General features: G+C 34.5%; 1 protein-coding gene across 1 annotated transcript in view; it reads right to left on the bottom strand.

Moving 5' to 3' along the window:
* The window catches only part of LOC127878444 (coiled-coil domain-containing protein 158-like), an 83,090-nt gene that overhangs the window by 27,126 nt on the left and 42,782 nt on the right, over window positions 1-13,182 (bottom strand). The window contains exons 17-19 of the mRNA XM_052424969.1: window positions 9,327-9,485; window positions 1,364-1,456; window positions 38-202 (exon numbers count right to left, since the gene is read on the bottom strand). Of these exons, the coding sequence (XP_052280929.1) occupies window positions 38-202; window positions 1,364-1,456; window positions 9,327-9,485 (417 nt within the window). The remainder of the gene's footprint in view (window positions 1-37; window positions 203-1,363; window positions 1,457-9,326; window positions 9,486-13,182) is intronic.

Genomic DNA, 13,182 nt, shown 5'->3' with positions numbered 1-13,182 from the left:
CAGTGAAGCATTTTTAAGGGCTGAAAATAAAGTGTACCTGTGCTAATAATCTGTCCTCCTGAGCCATTTGTTCAGGCCTCACATTGTTGGTCTGAGGAAGGTCATTGCTCGATTTAGAATGAGGCTGATTGGTTCCCAGTTTATCAGAGAACTGAGAGTCCTTGGTGTCTTTCAGCTGGGAAGTAGCCTTCTGAACTGCTTCCTGTTACATGGAAAACAATTTTAAATGAGCTGAGCTCTGGACCATGTTGCCTATCATGGCCTGTACAGCAGACACAGTCGACATCTTCAAAACAGTTGTCACTTTGCCTGTTGTATTGCAAGTAATTTCTCAGCAAGCTTAAACAGCAACCAGTGTACATAGTTTTATCCTTGGCACAATTTTGCTTCTGACACAAGCCTGTAGATAGAAAACTTTTATCTGGCACTATTTTGGTCCTGATCCTAGTTTGTATCATACACAAAATTTCACCCAGCGCAAGTACATAATCATCAGTAAGGTTTATCCTAGTATGGTGGAGTACTGTTATCACGAAGGAGAAGAAGAAGAAAAAAAAGGTTTAATGCATGTGCATAAATTCTTGTCCCAGAATATCAGAGACACCACTTTCCATTGAAACTGGATTTCCCCTAAGAAAACACTTTATTTTAACAAAAACTACCATAAAAGCTTAAAGTGTCATTGCTGATTAACGTGTGCGGACTGCACATGCTAATCTGGGACAGCACTTTATGCACATGCATTAAGCCCCATTTTTCCAAAGGCTCAAAAGTATAATTCAAATTGAACACAAGTAGCATTTGATAAACACACATGCTCAGTAGTCCATCTAAATAGCACAGTAAAATTTAGATAACCAAGATAAAGACATATACATGTTTCCAAGTCCAAATTAGTTAATTAGCAAACTTTATGTAAGGGTATGTTTATTGTCCTCAAAATCGTGGTCAGACCTTTTTGAAGGAGATATTACACTAGAATTTTAGCCAGTTAAAACCATATTCAAAATGATGACAAAGATGACTAAACAAAGAAATGTCTGAAGAAAGGAATCTAAATGTATGAGTGCATAATATATGTACATTATTTTATAGAAATGTATTATTCCTTTACCACTTAGATACATATTTTCATGCATTTGTAGTCCCCTAGAAAGTCATATTTAATTTAAGAGCTTTCTTACTAGATTCAAGTTGTTAAGGCTTCATCTCCAAACCTTAGATACTGATGAGCAGCAAACAGCACAAAACCTTAACGGACTGCGAGTCACTTGCAGGCTGTTCTGTTTTAACGCTGCTTGCACATAGCCATTTTCCCTTTGCTTCTTACGAGGGAAAGGGTTAATATAGTTATTCAGTTTACCTTTACTTCGAGTTGATGTGCCAGCTTCATTCTAGTCAGCTCCTGCTCAAACATCTCTATCTGAGCCTGTGTTGTTGCATTTCGGACAGCCGCCTGTCAAAATAAGGGCAATTTTCACAATCAGCACAAGCACTACACACTGCATTGTTTTAATCAGCTTTGCTCACTTCCTGTGATTGATATATATTGTAAGTGGGAATGTAGCATTATTTTGCTCTCAAGCTACAATTTAAGGAGAAAATTTTGCCAAACTGTTTATTTCAATGACTTCTGTAAGACTGTGGACCGATATGTTGGATTGTTAAGAAGTAAATTGTCTCCGCTTTTAAATAGTATTTCAGTCAAATGAAGACAGTCATTTAACATACTATGCTTTTCCTGGATAAGCTGGTTTACTGGTACTTTAACCAGAGAATTATTTTGGTAAAGGATTTAATAATAATATTTATGTATTTAAAATGTGTGACTTCAAGTTGTATATCCAAGCAGTTTATTTAAAATATCAATTTTAGATGGAGCTTCAGTACATGATTTATTGCTTTTCTTTTTAAAAATCTGGTCAAAAGAGAAACCAGATTGGCTGAAAGTGCTGATATCCATATTAGAAGTTTATTATACCATGTTGCTATACTAGTATTGGACAGCCTTAATGAAAGTGTGACAGTAATTGGTAATCGTTGATTACCTCAGTGAAACATTCGATTTCCCAGTACACAACCCATAAAAAAATATCATAGAGTTGATAACATGAAAAGGAAACCTTTTTTTTTCAAAAAAACATTCAAATTGTTCATATTTTTGAAGCAACCTGTGTTATGCATGGTCAAAAGTCTAAGAAATATTGTGCAAGTCGAGTTGTGCGTTTTAATGCAATAAATTTTAGTCAGTTTCAAAATATCCCACACTTCAAATTCTGTTACATACTGGTTGAAGTTCTAGCAAGAAGGACTCTCACTGCCTTGTTAAATCACAAATCTTTTGGGAAAAACAACTCCACAATTATGTGAAGTTACCTACTTGTAAATACCAATTTGCTGTATAAACCAGTGGCAAGTACTAGTGAGCAAGTTATAAGACATTTGCCCTTTAAAACTCAAACAGCCGTTTGGCCTATTTTCTCTTAACGACTCCAATTAAGTTCTATTTAATGGAAATAAGTGCTTGAAAAAACATGAAGCATGCATGTCCAAAGCGTCTTCATACAATTTCCGTCACAGGTGGTCTAAGAAAATTGTTTAATGGACATTTCGGATAAGATCAAATGAAATTCATGAAACAGAAATAAGTTCAGGCTTGTTGTTTAGAGTAACAATTAATTCGAAATAAACATGCCATGTCTTACTACACAAACTCTTATATTTTTATCTACATAATGACATGTTATTTATAAGGAATGTGTCATGTCTGACCATGCAGTAACAAAAACTACAATGACAATTGTCTGTTCATCAGAAAACAATGAATTGTCTCAAACCAGTAGGTCTACTGCTACACAGAAATCTATAAGAAATTTAAATGCATTTTCTGAACACGACAAAATGTTTATAAACATTGTTTCTTGCACTGTTGTTGTTGTAATAACAAGCACTGCTGTTGTTCAAGTAGAACAATGTTTGTACCACAACATTAACCTGGTTAGTGTTAATTATAGAGAAATATTTTTACATGCAAAACTCACAGAGGTGATCAATATGTTTTACAATAGAACAAACATGAGATAACTGGCCAATTAAAATCAAGTGACAATTTGAAATATTGACAATTTTAAAATATCACTCATTTTACTTTATTTACTACACAATCCTCTTCTATATAATTGTCACTACAACAATTATATTGAGCAATTTACAAATTTACATTTGTTCACAATTTCAACGAAATTACCCCAACAAATGGCCCGTGTTCTTTTAGGAATACTTTACTGTAGTAATAATTGAGAAATGCAGACAGCTATACAAGAAGGGCTACATTACACCAAGTGTTAATTTTTTCAAGTCCACAGCATGTGTAAGTTCAAAAGCCCATATATATATATATATAAGTAATGCACACACATCCACCCATTATATACCTTGTCTTTACCAACTTTCTTCAGAACTTTACCCACTGCCTCATACTGTTAAAGTAACACAGTGTAAATAGTAAGATGTTATGACACATTGAAAACATTTTTTTTTCACCCAACCACATCAACAGATCAAACTGTTTATTGTTTATCAAATTAAAAAGTATTCAAAAACATTACATATAAACATACATAATTCTAAAATTTCTTGTTTAATCAATGAAAATGGGCAAATGTTAAATTGAAACCTTACAAACAGCAAATTTTAGTATTTCAAAATGTACATGAGGGCAGTAGCTTAAAGGAATTCTTGTTTTGACCATGCCTTATAAAACACATATCCCAAATTTTCTGAGTTGCATTGTTATTAATCTAGTTAAGAATCAAAAGGAACGCTTTCAAACAGTTGTTTTAAGACACTGAAAATAATGAATCACTCTCTGCGTTTGCATTACACTAATTTTTGGTATACAATATAGATTGGCGTCACTAAACTAACTCGTTCACAAGCTCCAGGTATTTGTAAAGTGCACCTATATTAAAATGTGATGCATTTAAAAATTTTAAGAACAATTAATGTTATTACTATATGGAATGATGCTATTTGATCAGAGCATGCAGGTTTCCCTGTAAAAACCCAACTTTGAGTAACTTTGCTTTTATGTTGTTGTTATTTTTACTGGTATATTTCTATTCTTTTGTGTAAGCATTAAATTAAAAGCTATTTTCATGCAAAAAGACAACGTCACAACGTTGGAATTTTTTGTGATCATTGTTTTAATTGTTTTCTAAATCAAATTGCAGGACATATCCCAGTGGTTTCTGAAATGAGAACCACATCCCGATATCCTCATGAAAAACTTAAATGCTTCCAGCTTTTTATAAAATTTTATTTGTTAAGTACTTTAACAAATTTGGGAAACGTTTAAGAAAGGAAGCAAAGTGGTTTGTAAAACTGATTTCATAATTAGCCTAGTAATTTAATATGTAGTAACGGAAATTTGTAAATTTGCATTAGAAATTTTTCTTGAAATAAGTTCATATATATATATTTGTTAGTCAAGTTTAGTTCATAAGAACAGCGATTCCTTGCAAAAATGAAAACATATTCTTTTAAGATGAGCATGAGCCCATATATCAATGCAGACACCATTTTTGCTCAAATTGTCCACAGTGAACATTCTGGTTTCAATTCTTTCCAGAGAAGCATTCAAGCATGATAAATTTGATTTATTATCCATGACATTTTAGGCATCAATTGCAGACACATGTGCCTTAAGCATCTATTCATTTTATATCTGTGAGGACCCAACACGTAGAATGCCAATTTTCCATGTGAATGGACACAATAGAAAATAATCTTGGAGTTTTCGTAGAAGTACATGACCCAACATATTAATTATTTTGTTTGGTTCACTATCTGGAAACTGAAAGAGTGGGAACTACATTGATGACAAATAGCAAAAAAATCTCCAATTGATGAGGATATCGAATGGCAAATGATTCTCATGCATGTGATTCTCAAATTATTCTTTCCTTTTAAATTAATTTGGTTAGATTAACACTATGGTCTTGCATCAAACTTTTTGTCTTTATTTATAGAACTTATACACAGACACACACTGAGATCTCAAATTGTAAGTAGAATTAACATTAACTCGCACAAAGGATTTCCATCAGAATATCATTTTGACATATGCACAATAATGAACAAAGCAAAAAATGAACTTTTTTTGCATGTTTCCTTTATTTCATATTTGTATGAAACTCTACGCGGGTAATTTGCTTTACAGGCAGGTGATTTCCCTTATATTCTGATCCCAAATGAGTGCTTCTTTGTGATATTGAAGATGAAATTATATTGCAATTAATTTTATGAGCAGAAACATGATCATATTATTTTCTCTTTTGAAACATAATTACAGAAACATTGAATTAATATAAGAATCACTACCATGAATACAAAGTTGTGAGAATAAATTTCTACAAATTACAAACTACAAACGCAGTTACAAAATTGCATGTACACAATTTCATTAAATTCACTTAAAATATTTAACGAAGCTATTATTAAAAATGTATTAAAACTATTACACAGAGTTTATGAAATTTTTAAATACCTAACCAAATTACTTTTCCCTGGTAAAAAAGTTAACAAAAGCTACACCATCCAATACCTTATATAGCAACAACCAATAAATTTTGTTATATTAATGAACATAACATGGCAGCAAAAGGCTATGATATTGAATTGTTGCCATAATAAAGTACACAAATTATCAGGAATTTATACATGTAATATTCAAGTTCTGCAAATTTGTATTAAAAAGTCAGATTAACAAGACTATTTCCAAGCAATATATTATGTCCCCTACCGGCTCCACCATTGTCAGATTTAGAAAAAAAAAAATTGTTGCCATAGCAACCAGAATTGACATAGGAACAAAATGAAATGACGTGCATAATGTCCATATTGCCATATATCCATGTTTAAAGTTTCATGAAAAAATATGAAAAACTTTTATTAAGACTTAAGTTATCGAAGGATCCACCATTTTCAGCAATATTTCTAGTCTATTTGTTGCCACAGCAACCAGAATTCTTGACATAGGAACAAAATGAAATGACGTGCATAATCTCCATATTGCCATCTGTCCATGTTTCAAGTTTCATGAAAAAATATGAAGAAAAGTTATCACAGGACCCAGAAAAGTGTGACGGACACACAGAGCGATAGCCATATCAAGTCCCCTCCGATTTCACCGGTAGGGGTCAATAACCTTTCCCTTATAGATATTAATTTTAACAACCATCGTCAAGTATACAAATAAACCTCTGAAGCCATTTTATTACACTAGAAGCCTTTGGAAAATCTTGACAATAATGCAATATATATTGTAATTATCTAAACATGACCGTGTGATCTTCACCTTTGAACTTGTGAGACAGGCATTGCACGCAACACATCCTCTAAACAAAGTGACTATACAAGTGAGTCACTGCAGAATGTTATGTTACAATTGCCAGTTGAATGATCAAGTTAAAGTTTGCAGAATCTGCATCCTGCTCATATTTAAACAAATGACCTTTGATCATGATGACCTTGAACTTAAGCTATCTACACAGGTCAATACACTGTTACACAAGCATGCCAGCTACCAGTATATTGTGGTGACCACAAGCTGACTTGATGAAAATCTTCCATCCTGAAGCTTTCTCAATCAGGAAGCAATTTTCGGGGGTTAAATTTCAGCAATGATAAGTTCAAATTAAGGGCCGAAATTCGGCCCCATTTGCAATCTCAAAAAGTACATATTTTCCCAAATGGCTGCCTTAAATTCCCAATCAAAAGTTTTGACAAAAAAACAGCAAATGTTAGTTAAAAAACAAACAAAACACTTTTATTCCAAATTGTACAGTATTATTAGGAAAAGTTAAAAAATATAAATCTCCCAGTTGTGGTAAAAGAAACGATTTTCCCAATTTAATGGAAATAACAACACTGGATAAACTTGTTAGACACATTGTATTTTAATTAGGTTAAGACACTGTGCCTACAACACTACTCATTAATTGAGAAAACATGCACAAACCAAGTCTTACCTCTTGCTTTTGCTCTCGAATAAGCTGATGAGATAGCATAAGAATTCACGAAATTTGCTTTATAAATCAGATATATTTACAAACCTGTATTCTGAATTATTTACGAGGCAGTCAGCATTTTATTCTAAAAATAAATGAACCATAATACCAAAAGGATTTTAATTTAACTAGATTTGAAAAGAAAATTCAATGGTGGTGATTGAGAGGGTGATATGGGGGCTGCAAATTATCAAATCAGGGTTTCAAATAGAAACTAGAGTTAGAGCAAAAAGTAAAGGTGATACATGCCACAACAAACAAACTTGACAAGAGGCACAATATTTAGACTTTAACCTCAACATATAACCTTGACTTTGAAGGTCATATGGTTCTTGTATACCACACATGTCCCATATAGAAAAATATTTGTTTTTAGTGGTTTCTTATATCCTTAAATTCTTGGGAAACGAAGAGTTTCGTTTAGGCGCAGATTAATGGAACCACATGTTGGTGCCTATCAAGTGTTGCATTCACTTTTTCATTAACGTCAGGTGAAATTATTTCTGAAAACAAATATACGATCACAACACGAGTCACTTGCCATTTAGTTGACAGCGCTACTAAAGAATTGCCAAGAAAAATTAGTGTGACTGTGCAGTTCTTAAAGAGTAGCTTTGGGTCATTTCCTTAACCCATTTATCCCTAGTGGACTCTCCTATCCTTCTAAATTGGATCAATTTATTTCCAAAATTAGGGATGTCTAGTATATTTATTTCTATATTTAGAATATTTCTTACAGAAATTCCTTTAAGCAAACAGCGCAGACCCTGATTAGACGCCGCTTCATGCGGGTCTGGGTCTACGCTGTTTGCCAAGGCTTTTTTTTCTAAGCGCTAGGCATAAATGGGTAAATATTTTTATAGGAAGAATGTATTTGCATGGAAATTATCAGAAATTAGCCCCAAAAATTGTGTGATCATAAAGTTGACAGGGAAGCTCCTGACCAGATTGCGACTATGCTAGGCTGACCCCATATAGCATAAGACCCATTTTCACATGGTAGAACTCAAATATAATCCAAGACCTTATCCAGAAGCGGCACACAATGACAACATCAGGAGATTATTTAACTGAGCTTTTGCAAGTGAGTAACATCTTGAAAAAGTTGTAACTAACTAAAAAGGGTATATCAAAACAGTCTCCAGTTCTTGAAACATTCGAATATATCATACGCGACCAATATATTTGTATTACGCCAATGACTTAGTGAGTTGGAAATGACAAGTTTGATGAACTACTCCTCCAAAACATTCAATTCCTGTCACAAGTTTATTGCCGACTACGTGCTAGTAAGGAGTGATGTTAAAAGTTCATCATATAGTTTAAACCTATTTATTTTATTCAATTGCACCGAAATCCTAGAGCGAATTGAAATCCTCTCAATTCAGACCCCCATAAGTAACCTGTGAAATCTTACCAATTGGCGATCATTAACTGCAGAAATGGTATAATGAGTTCATAATCTCTAACTTTCAGTCCTTTCCAGGACCCCAAAAGCGATTTGTCATAATTAAGATTTCTAGTTTGAGGAAAAGTTAATGTTGTAGGAGTTAAATTTCAGAAATATCATTTTTTACATGTAATTTGGCATTCAAATGTGACAAACAATTAACAGGAGGAAGAATTATGTTAATGAAAAAGGAAATTTTCCACCTTTTAAAGGTAATAGACAATCAATTCCCTAGCACTAGTTGCATCCATACAGTCTAACAGGGAAACCACCTCTATAAGATTGCTTAAGACTATTTTCAAGATCACAACAAAAATACTGCACTAATCTGGAGCACTAAGGATTATTTATCCTTGTTTTTTATTTGCTTAAGAAATAAATATCATGTAAAGTCTTTAAAACAAAACAGGAAAATAATGCTTACACAACCATACTAATAAACCAAGAAAAAAGCCTTCAAAGACATACAGAAATCTAGAAGGACTTTTTAAAACTCATTAAAATTATAATTGTATAACAAAAACTATTGTAGCCATCTTGAGTCAGCGGTGTTACCATACAGGATTTGGTTGATGCTAAATCAAAACACACTATTTAGCAAGTAAATATCGGGTACAAGAATATCTCTTTCAGTGCTGGAACCAAATTTTGAAGGCTAAGACATCTCATCATGATCCAAACTGTTTGCTATTCTGATAGTATTCTTTGAAAAAAATCGAAGAAAATGCTAATTTTATAAATTTATCATACAACATTTTAGCAGATGACAATTTCCCAGCATGCAAAGGAAAATGCGTTTTTAATACCTTCTCAAGAGAGGCCTCCAGCTTGTTGGCATGGTTCTTGAGTTCGAGACAGCGGGCGTTGCTCGTCTCCAAGTCCACAGATAGCTGTTGATTCTGCACAAGGGCCTTGTTGAGACTCGTTTTCAGCTTTTCCTTATCGCCTTCCACACTCCCCTTCTCCTGAAACCGAACCAAGTATTCAGAAATACCCGAGTCCTACTCTGGGAAAACTGGGCTTAATGCATGTGCATCAAGAGTCATCACAGATTAGCCTGTATAGTTTGAACATGAATATGAAGGACAAAACTTACAGCCTAAAAGAGATTTTGCTAAGAAGAACAAAAATCTTATCAATGAAAAAATACCATTAAAGCGGAAAGTGTAGTCCCTTATTAGCCTGTGTGGACTGCGCAGGCTTATCTGGGACAACACTTGTTGCACATGCATTAAGCCTGAATTAACAAGAGCAAGGCTCATATGTATTCTTAAAGGCAAAGTCTTATTATATCCCCAACACACAAATCATGTCTGTTATATCTCTCTTTATTTGCACCCTGCTTTGTTCACGACGCATCAACCCTTATCAGCAGTGATCAATAAACAGATGAATAGGAAGCATTGTATTCAAAAACTCATAAGTCAATGAGAGGTGACAGATTTGATCCCCACTGTGGCAGCGTTCTTTAGATTTTCCCCAAAGACACCAAGTACTGGTTCTAGGCCCAGGAAACAGACTCGAAAGCCTTTCAATCAGCCTGAGGCTTTTGATGCAATCGAGTTAAAATAAAGTTTCATGAAAGTTATCACAGGATCCAGAAATGTTTGAAAGACTGACAGACACAGACAGCGCAAACCATAAGTCCCTCTCCAGTTTCACCGGTAAATGACTAATAAAAGCTGACATTCACTTTTAAACATACAGTTAAACTAACATTCTAACCTTAGTTGGGCAGCTTAGTTTTTTCAAACAACTTGATTAGAGTACAAGGGAGTGTTCTCCAAAGTTCCAGCAGCCCACAACAGCTTTTAGGGGCAATGTTGTTAATTTATATCTGTCTAATATTGCAGCTCATAATTATGCTATAATTATATTTGTCAATATCCAATTATAACAAGGGCTGTTTATAAAACATGCATGCCACCCATATGGGCTGTCTGTTGTAGTGGCAGCCATTGTGTGAATACGTTTTTTTGTCACTGTGACCTTGACCTTTGACCTAGTGACCTGAAAATCAATAGGAGTCATCTGCCAGTCATGATCAATGTACCTATGAAGTGTCATGATTCTAGGCAAAAGCGTTCTTGAGTTATCATCCGGAAGCAATTTTACTGTTTCGGATCACCCTGACCTTGACCTTTGACCTGAAAATCAATATGGGTCATCTGCGAGTCATGATCAATGTACCTATGAAGTTTCATGATCCTAGGCGTAAGCGTTCTTGAGTTATCATCCGGAAACCATTTAACTATTTCGGGTCACCGTGACCTTAACCTTTGACCTAGTGACCTCAAAATCAATAGGGGTCATCTGCGAGTCATGATCAATCTAACAATGAAGTTTCATGATCCTAGGCATATGCGTTCTTGAGTTATCATCCAAAAACCATTTTACTATTTCCGGTCACTGTGACCTTGACCTTTGACCTAGTGACCTCAAAATCAATAGGGGTCTTCTGCGAGTCATGATCAATCTACCTATGAAGTTTCATAATCCTAGGAGTATGTGTTCTTGAAATATCATCCGGAAACCATTTAACTATTTCGGGTCACTGTGACCTTAACCTTTGACCTAGTGACCTCAAAATCAATAGGGGTCATCTGCGAGTCATGATCAATCTAACAATGAAGTTTCATGATCCTAGGCATATGCGTTCTTGAGTTATCATCCAAAAACCATTTTACTATTTCGGGTCACTGTGACCTTGACCTTTGACCTAGTGACCTCAAAATCAATAGGGGTCTTCTGCGAGTCATGATCAATCTACCTATTAAGTTTCATAATCCTAGGAGTATGTGTTCTTGAAATATCATCCGAAAATCATTTTACTATTTCGGGTCACCGTGACCTTGACCTTTGACCTTGTGACCTCAAAATCAATAGGGGTCATCTGCGAGTCATGATCAATCTACCTCTGAAGTTTCATGATCCTAGGCACATGCGTTCTTGAGTTATCATTCGGAAACCATTTTATTATTTCGGGTCACTGTGACCTTGACCTTTGACCTAGTGACCTCAAAATCGATAGGGGTCATCTGCGAGTCATGATCTATCTTACAATGAAGTTTCATGATCCTAGGCGTTCGCGTTCTTGAGTTATCATCCGGAAACCATTTTACTATTTTGGGTCACCGTGACCTTGACCTTTGACCTAGTGACCTCAAAATCAATAGGGGTCATCTGCGAGTCATGATCAATCTACCTATGAAGTTTCATGATCCTAGGCGTATGCGTTCTTGAGGTATCATCCGGAAACCATTTTACTATTTCGGGTCACTGTGACCTTGACCTTTGACCTAGTGACCTCAAAATCAATAGGGGTCATCTGCGGGTCATGAAGTTTCATGATCCTAGTCCCAAGCGTTCTTGAGTCATCATCCGGAAACCACCTGGTGGACGGACCGAACGACAGACCGACCGTCATGTGCAAAGCAATATACCCCCTCTTCTTCGAAGGGGGGCATAAATATTGGAATTATACAAAGTTGACACTAGCAACAACAAGAGAACCGCATAGCGGATGCCAACGCTCAGCTGTGGGTGCAGTTTTCAATAAATGAAAGCTTGTCAGACAAAAAGGAAGAAAGGTCACAGTGACCTTTACCTTTGACCTAGTGACCCAAAAATGGGTGTGGCGTGTAGAACTCATAATGATCAAACACAGATTTTGCACTCATCATACCAGAATGCATGCCTTATTTTTTTAGTTAATGGCCTGAAAGGTAAAGAAATTTATGTAAGTTTGCTAGAGGTAACTAAACGTTGCAGAAAGACATATAAGCTCAACCTTTATCCCTCCTAAAAGTTGTGGTATACACAATCACATAAACAATACATCAACTATATATCAATAGATCTATATTATGTAGAAAGTAAAAATGTCTTAATTAAAATAAATCACCTGCATACAAACCCACCTGCCATGGGTCACGTTTTCCTTAACAACCATTTATTTAAAGAATGGCAATATATAGTATTATGGAATAATATGACAATTATTCATTCATAGTGTAACAGTTAACAGATTTATTGTACATGTACCAACTTCAATACTCATTACTGAAAAGAAGCTATCATTTCAAGAAAACTGTGGATTGGCTAAAAGTATTATGCCCCTTGCAGCCTTATCAAGGCCTCCTTAAAAACTGTTTGAAAATGAAATGTTTGTTACCACAAATAACAGACATTAAAGAACTTTAAAACCATAATTCCTTGTGTGATAACATGCATCTTGATAATTTATATTTAATAACTGAATTTGTATGCATGCTTTTCAAGTAATAAAATTAATATTGGAATAGAATTGAGAAAAATGGCTGATGTTTGACATACTGATTGCATATGTTCAAAGCCAATCATAAATATCTCAATGGATATAACTTCAAAATTTCTGATTTTATAGTGATTCTATTCAAATTACATAGAAATTAAAAGTAGAATTTGATCAAGATTGTTTCTTTTTTCGATCTGTGACAATTTTAAGGTGGTCAACTATTCATTATGCCACCAACATACCCAGCAACTGTGATAGAGATCATACAAATGTTCAGTTTGTTTAAGGATTTATAATTGTGTGATTACTTCAATCTTATGAAAATGGCATTCAAATATTCCCTTTTAGTGCACTGGAAAATAAACATCAACTGGTGAATTAATTTT

This window comes from Dreissena polymorpha, chromosome 4 (assembly GCF_020536995.1).
Source record: "Dreissena polymorpha isolate Duluth1 chromosome 4, UMN_Dpol_1.0, whole genome shotgun sequence".
In the NCBI taxonomy this organism is placed as follows: Eukaryota; Metazoa; Mollusca; class Bivalvia; order Myida; family Dreissenidae; genus Dreissena; species Dreissena polymorpha.
Note: the sequence above shows the minus strand (reverse complement) of the source record. Positions and strands in the feature narration are given on the sequence as shown.